Consider the following 7,840-nt stretch of genomic DNA (forward strand, 5'->3'; position numbering starts at 1 on the left):
TGATATTTTCAGAGGCTTGAGATTTCTAGCTGTGCGTGCCTTTTTCCAGCTTCACTACTTTGTGTATCTTGTTTGGTACATCAAGTTTCAGGTGCTTTCTTTGGTTAAAACTTTGCCCAGAGAATGAAAGCATCACTGATCACATCAGGTCTTTTTCTGCTATAGATTCAACAAGCTGTGAGCAGTGGCCTTGGAGCTGGCTGCCTACAGGTTGGGTGGGAGGATAGTATTAGCTACCATTACGAATTCTGCTTTGTACAGGAAGGCTTCCATGTGGCTGTGCTAAATAAAAGCCTGGTGTTCATATAATGAGGTTTCCCCTTCTTACTAGTTCACCAAGAAAAGTAACTTCCCTTGTTAAAGGCAAGTAAGCAAATTAATTTTTCAAGGCCTGGCATGTGGATTATATTACACTCTTGAAACTAGCTGATGCTTTGCTCTGACAAGTTTGGACTATTGTGTGATTCCCAGGGCACTAGGAAGATTAAAAGATCTTGCCTTCTGCTTTGTTTTTTAACTTGGTTTGATTTTTTTTTTTCCCCCACCATGCTAAAATGATAGTGAAAAATAAGGACATTTAATTAAAAAGTTTGCCAACATGAAATATATATTCTACCACCAGAGGCGGAGATAGGGGAGCTGAAAAACACAGACTTTCTGAATGAATGAGTCACCATGACAACACAAATTAAAATGTTGCCTTTCTTCTCTGGTTTCAGACAACGGTTCCCAAATCTCCTCCTAGATAAGAGTGAGCTTGTCCTGGGCAAACTTGTTTTCAGCATTATTAAATTCCTTGTTGTCAGGTCTGCTGGTACGGCTCTGGGGCCGAAGAGCTGGGGAACAGGGAGTTAGTAATTGTACCTGCATCTCTGTACTGTTCCTGAGTTAGGGCCTGCTTCCCTGAAACATATCTTAAAGGTGGGAAAGATTCTTATTCAGAAAGGGACTGGAAATAACACACACTACTACTATTCATTGGCATGATCTGCTTACAGTTTCTGTGAGATTAAAAAGATGAGCCTCATGCTAGAAGTAGCTCCAAGAAAACTGCATGACTGAGCTTTGTTTGTGCCAAAACATAGCAATGTCTTAGCCTTGAGGTCTCTCTTTAAGCTACTTGCAGAGCTATAAAATTAATGTAGCAGGCTTTGCCCTAAGAGTGGATGAGGAGCATGCTCATGAAACAGCATCTACTGGCTCAGCTCTAATAGTAATGCTCAGCAAAGCATGTGGGAAGCAGCATAACCGTATTTTTGCAGTGAATGCTTGACACCCAGGATTATTGCAGTCACTATGCAGAGCCTCGAAAAACCAAGTTTGACTTAGATCAAGCCTGGACAATGCCCTACAATCCATGTGCTGGGAAACATATGTTTTGTGTTTGGGCATTTTTAAATGCTATGTCACAGAATCATAGAATAAGTTAGATTAAAAGAGACTTTTGTATGTCATCTAGTCCAACCTCCTGCTCATAGCAAAGCTAACTTCAAAGTTAGATCAAATAGCTCAATTCAAAATTCAGCTGACTTTTTAAAATATCTAAGGATAGAGCCATGACAACCCCATTGGATAGCCTAACCAGTCTCACTATTATCGCTCTGTTACAATAATGAGGAGCATCCTCACAGGTGGGTCACTCACAGGTGGCCACTCACATCTATATTTCGGTTAGTATGTCCTCAGATGACTATGTTACAGAGCGGATGAGATCACTCTCAAAAAGAAAAAAAAAAGTAAGTAAAATAAGAAAAGTTAGATACTACAGGGAAACAATTGTCATTTAGAACCATGTAATTTTTAACTTAGTCTAAATTCAACCTTGTGCTAGGGTCTGTGCTGAAGCATGTTTAAAGGAGATCCTGTTCCAAAGAGTTTCCCATCTAATGAGACCCAGGCACACCCAGGCTCTTTTTAAGCTTGGCAACTAGTTCCATCACATGCTGGGATTTGCAGAGGAGCTAGGAATTCCCCTTAGCTGTCCCCAATTTCCAGTGGGATGCTTTTCATCACATGGTCATCCTTCTGCCCGGAAGGGATGGGGACAAAGGTCCCACCCTTCTTATTTTCTGCTCTCAGCACTAGTTCAAGTCTTAGGAGTTATTTTCTCAAAAGAAGAAATGTATGCCTTTCTTAGGTACAGACTCAAGTCCTTGAACAGATGGAAAAAACTTAAATTCTTCTGCTGTCTCAACAGGAGAGTGCCTGCAAATTACCTAATCTCACATAGTGACTGTAGCTTTAAAGAATGTTCGTCATTAACGCTGCATTTTCTATGTTAAAGCATACCGAGACCACTAGCTTATTCTATAGTGCCCTAAAGAACTGTCAGGTAAATTGGACTAATAACCAGGGAGAGAATGCCTTGGTTTTATTTCAGCCTAGTTTACCTGACTTCATGCAAATGACTAAGCATGCTTCATAATTTAATAACTGCAATATTGATCTAGACAGCTTTCAAAAAAAAAGCCACCCTGCCTAATTATGTTAACTGGTAAGCCTTGAGGGGTCTAGCGGGTATGTAACATGCAATTAAATACTACCTAATTAAGAATTTCCCTGATGTTCCGATAGTCTCTTGAGTAAATGCTATTTGCATGTCTCCGTTCTCATCGAAGAACATCTTGTATTTTACTGATGAGCAGTTTCTGCCTGGTCTCCATGGTACAATGTGGGAGAAGGGAAAGTGGGGGCTGGGGGTGGTGAAGCATTTTGTAGGATTTCATGAACAATTAAAAAAAATTAATAAAAATCTGTTTAAGCAGTGTCTGAAGTTATGACAAAGTCTAGGCTACTCGGGGTGAGTGCTCTGCAGATGTGCTAGGCTACTGCAGTGAAGCAAGAGCTCTGTCTTCTCATAAGACATGTACATTGTGGTAACTTGGCAGAGCAGTATGAGCCATAAGCAGATGCGTCACTTCTGTTGATTTCCTGACTGGACTTCACTCATGTCACATCTTCATTGGTTAAGTCTCTTCTCGAGCAACTGGTTTTGTATTAAGTTAGACCATGGATAGACATTTTACGTCAGTGAATGTAGCAGGATGTCAGTAGATTTTTTTTTTTTTAGTGTCTTAATGCTCCTATCTGCATACAGCTTTCCTGTGCCCACTGAATAATTCAGCCTTTTGCTACTTACTCATTTCCCAATGGGAGTGTGTTGGGGGAGTGTGCTTCAGAGGGCTTTTGGTGGTGGTTTTTTTTTATACCGAAGTCCGTTATAAATGCCAACTGGAGCCTTTCTCACAGCTATAAAAAATGGAAGAGTGCCTGTTGTCCATGGATCCGATATGTTCAGGCTTCAGCTTTTCTTTTATGAAGCTGCTAATAGAGCCTGTCTTCCATATTCTTGTTTTCACAGATGTTTAGAGAGTGAGTATGAGTGATCTCCCTTTGAGATTGGCCAACAGGCTCAAAAGCGAGTGAGTACATGGATATAGGTATAGAAAAGGACGGAAGTGGTATGTTCTTGTTACCGCTTGCTGTCTTAATAAACATGTAGAGTATGTCTCCTTGGTTACAGAAATGTCAAGTGCTGGTGAAGAGAATTCTTGTGTTACTTTTAACAGTAAGATGCTTTCTTCTTGGATTTGTCCCCTTCAGCACAAGGATCAAGATCATTAAGGACATTTGCAAAGTACAGAATCTGTGACAACATTATCTTATTGCTACTTAGGCTGCTCTTGGCATTTGGGCCCTGGTAGCTTCACTGTGAATGGAGAGAGCTGTATACTATGGCAGGATCGGGTTCTCAGGTTCCTAGAAGATGTCTTCAGGTTGTTAATATTGCAGTGAGGTTGAATCACTGCTCTGAACAAACTAGTAGGAGGTAAAAGGAGGATTTACAGAGGACTGGAGTGAAATTGCTGGGAGCTACAGGCATGACTATCCATTGACTTCTTGGTGATGGGCTGCCAGATTGGTCATGTATAAACTGTGCTAGTATAGTGTGAATCAGATTGCCTGGCTTTCTGTACAAACTATTCTGGAGTTCCAAATCAGTAACCCATTTAGAAAAGACTTAAGTGGGCCCTGAATCAACTGTCAACAGAGATGACAACACTAATGAATGACTACAGCGTAGCACCACAGGAAATACTCAGCAACAGACACAGAGAAAATTGGTTTTGTGTCTTCACTGTCCCAGTTGCTACGCCAGCTTTCTGCAATGGTTCGTGGATCCAGGGCACTCTTCCACCTGTCCCTCGGACACAAGATGGTGTCATTTCCACGATCCTCCCAGAGTTCTCACAACTTGCTGACCTGTCTTCCTCTCTGTTTTTTTTTTCATAGGCCATCATTCTGGTACACTGGCTGCTCACAGTGTGGTGAGTGATTGGTAACTGGCCTGGCCTGGGTGAGAAGAGGGTATTCCTTCAAAGTAGGAATGGGACATTCTCGGCGAATCAGCACTCCCTATTTGTGCCTCTCTGTGTGCAAGAAGATCCTAAATCTAAGAGTGAGGTGTTTGTATGGGAACAAGAATGAATGCAAACAAACTGTTGCATGCTTATTCTGAATGTGGGCTGGGGTTTTTTGTCTTGTTTGGCAGGGGATGCATGAATTACATCTTTCCAGCCTCCTATGCCTGGGGAAATTTCAGTGTCCTTGCAGTGGGGATCTGGGCCATTGTGCAGCGAGATTCCCTTGATGCCATCATGATGGTGAGTTTGAGGCTGCTCAGGGCCAGGGTGGAGGACAGCTTCTTTGAATCAGTGATGATTTTCAGCTGTTCCTAATACAGCAGTGAACAAGTCAAATTCCCTGTTTGGTGGTTTGTTGTGGTTTTTTTTTTTTTTTTTAAGAGACTATAAATCTATAAGCACTGTAAACTATGGTGAGAAGCATTCACTATCACTTATTTTGCTTCTCAGAGGTGAGGCATACTTGATTCTTACAAGTCACAACAGCAGGTAAAAAAAGTAATGCCAGAGGAGGACTCAAAGTGTTTAATATGCATGAGTTGGAGGGGCTTTATAAAACCCTTCTCTGAACATTAAAGAGAATGGCAAGCAAAAATAAACAATCGTGGAGCGTATCATGAGAAGTTATCTGACAGATATGAAGAAAATGCACAAAATACAAGATAATTAATTTAGGACTCTCTGTCTACCTGGAGTACTGTCAGAGGTTAGCAATGTGTGATACTGGGGTGAAGGCATGATTGTGTGAACACAGATCTCACAGGAAACAGATGCTGTGACTGACTGTTACTCCTAGTGGTTAATCCCCTACTCAGTTCATGTCCCATTCTTTGTTTCCAGTTCCTGACTGGCCTGCTCCTCACAGTCCTCACGGACATCATTCACGTCTCTGTCTTCTACCCTCCAAACAACCATCTCACTGATGTGAAGCGTTTCAGTATAGGCATGGCCATCTTCAGCCTCCTCCTCAAACCTGTGTCCTGCTATTTGGTGTATCGAATGTATCGCGAGCGTGGAGGAGAGTACAGCTTTAACATAGGTAGGATGCTTCCTCTGCCTCCACATCAGTGTGGGCCACCTGCCCTGGTGTTAGGGAGACCGCCTTGCACTTTGGGCTCTTCAGCCTAAGCTCTGTGCTTCTGGATTCTGCCTCCCTTTCTGGGGGGGGCGGTGCTCTCTCTCTCTGGCTTATGTCTGTTCTCCCATTTTGTGGTTCTGGTGTGTCTTAGGCCTCAAATTTACATTCTTCCTCTCTTCCCTTGCAGACCTGGAGTCCTCGTCTGACAGCCATTTTGCCCACAATGGTATTGATACCACTGCTGTCTCCCTTATTCAATGTAACTGAGCTGCTTTTCCTCTCCTCCTCCTCCTGCATTTGTGTGTGCTTGTTGGAAGGCTTTGGGTATCATTCTGTCTTTGACAGCCCTTTCTCTTCCTTCTGGGGGAAAGTAGAGGCAGCATCCACTCTAGCTGGATTATGCATGAGAGCGAAAGAAGCTGGATTTCTAACTCCATGCTTTCTCTGGGCCTCACAGGTCCTAGTTACCTTGATTGCTTTGGATCTCCATTTCTTCACCTGGAAAATGGGACTGACGTTTACCTCATGAGACTTTGCCTGGAGGCACTCGTTTTTCTCCTGGTCGTACTTGCTAATGATGATGTCGCAGCCTTGCCAGAGTGAAGGGGCTGTGGCTAGATATTCTGGGGTCTCAGTTAGCTTCTTTGCCAAGCATGCCTGCTTCCTAGTTCACACCAGGGTAGCTGCCAGGGATTGGTTGCTGTGTGGGAGTTCACCCTGGCAAACCCAGCAGCCTGGCACAGTTATCTTTTTGCCTTGCTAAGAAGGCTGTGCAGGACAGAGGGTGGTATAACTGCATTACAGTGTTTGAAAGCTGTCACTTGTGCTGCTTTGGTGGTAGGTGGATACTTGTGGAAGCAGAGGCCATGGAAGGAAACCATGGCTTTGGGGCGCTATGTGCAATTTGCATCTCTCTGCTATTGGAATGTGGATGTCTTCTCCATCAGCTAAATATCTTCTCCATTGTGCAAATGACAGACAGATCTGTCTTAACTGGGTGAGGAGGCCCGAGAGTCAACTGCAGTGCCTTGCTGTGTGCCATGTTTGTGCTAATTTTTATTAGCTTGTCACTGTGCTTGTAACTGAGATTTGATATTTGTATTCCATGGGAAGTGTAGGTATCATTGAGGAGTTCATCCCTTTGCATGGAATTTGGGAGCACTCCTTCTTTTCAACCACACTATCCCAACACAGGCATGATACTGTCTGAGAGACTCCTCTCAGACAGATTGGAATTCAGACATTTTGTGGCTTCATATCCTCTCCTGAACTGTCTTTCTCACCAGATTTTCAGTACAGACTGTGTGCTGCTGTTCTGTTGAATGTGGTTGACAAATTTCCTCTCATTTTCTTGCTGTCTGGCATCTTCCTTTTGAGCCTAAAAGTGTTGCATTTTTCCTGGTCTTTGTCTCATTTTCTTTCCACACAAAATCCCTTTTTGTTGCTTGGCAGCATCCTTTCTGCATAGAACAAATCTCTCATATGGTTTGGTGTCCACCTTTGATTCAAACTGCTTCCTAGCCATGGCAGATGCTGGGCCTATGGATAAAAAGCTGGCCATGCACATTCTTTGTCTCTCTCTGTCCTCTCCTTTCCCTGCTCACCCCCTGGACAGTAATATGCTTTTGTACCAGTCTTGTACACAGGCAAATTATTCATAATGCAGTTGGGAGCACTGCTGGATTCAAATTTAGTGTCATGGTGTGGCACAATTGAGGCACAGCTGCATTGTTAGGAAGAGTGGTTCATGGATGAATCATGCTCTTAAGTCTATGCTGTCAGCTAGCCAAGCTTCCTCCTGCTTCTGTTTTCGTCTGTTCATTTTTACGCTAGATCTCATAAACTTGATCTTGCTGAAGTACTCTATTATAGGAGCCTGTTACGCTGCTACGTAGTGTTGCAGGTCTTGCTTTTCACGCAGCCATGTGGCTACTAAGCAAGCGGTTCTCAGGGAATGAAGAGGCATGTTCAAATGCATCTGTTATTTTACCTTTGTTGGAAGGATGAGTTTTCTTACCTCCTGCCTGTGTAGTAAGGATCACAGAACACAGGTGCTGGGGAGCTGGTAGAGCTGCTAATGTGGTGTGCTCCTGAGCTGTTGGTTTCTCCTAGGGGATTCAGTTCTTGTGCTTTTGGTTTGTTCCCAAGCTTGTTCTCTTCCATCTCCATTCAGGTGTCACCCGTTCAGGCCAGGATCGCAGCACCTATGAGCAAATTGATCAGCAGGATGCCCCTCCACAGTGGCCTGACTTGAGCAAGTCAGCACAGCAGCCGTACTGAGGCCCCGTCTGCAACAGAGAATGGACGCATCCCTCGCCCAGTCTAGCCTTCCGCTCTT

At 43.5% G+C, this 7,840-nt stretch overlaps 1 protein-coding gene across 1 annotated transcript; it reads left to right on the forward strand.

Moving 5' to 3' along the window:
* Positions 1-4,299: 4,299 nt before the first annotated feature.
* AGTRAP (angiotensin II receptor-associated protein) lies at positions 4,300-7,840 on the forward strand. The gene is made up of 4 exons (XM_010297044.1): positions 4,300-4,328; positions 4,553-4,664; positions 5,265-5,463; positions 7,676-7,840. The coding sequence occupies exons 2-4, from the start codon at positions 4,560-4,562 to the stop codon at positions 7,780-7,782; spliced, it is 411 nt and encodes a 136-aa protein (XP_010295346.1). The 5' UTR covers positions 4,300-4,328; positions 4,553-4,559; the 3' UTR covers positions 7,783-7,840.

This window comes from Phaethon lepturus, unplaced genomic scaffold (genome assembly GCF_000687285.1).
Source record: "Phaethon lepturus isolate BGI_N335 unplaced genomic scaffold, ASM68728v1 scaffold54331, whole genome shotgun sequence".
Lineage (NCBI taxonomy): Eukaryota > Metazoa > Chordata > Aves > Phaethontiformes > Phaethontidae > Phaethon > Phaethon lepturus.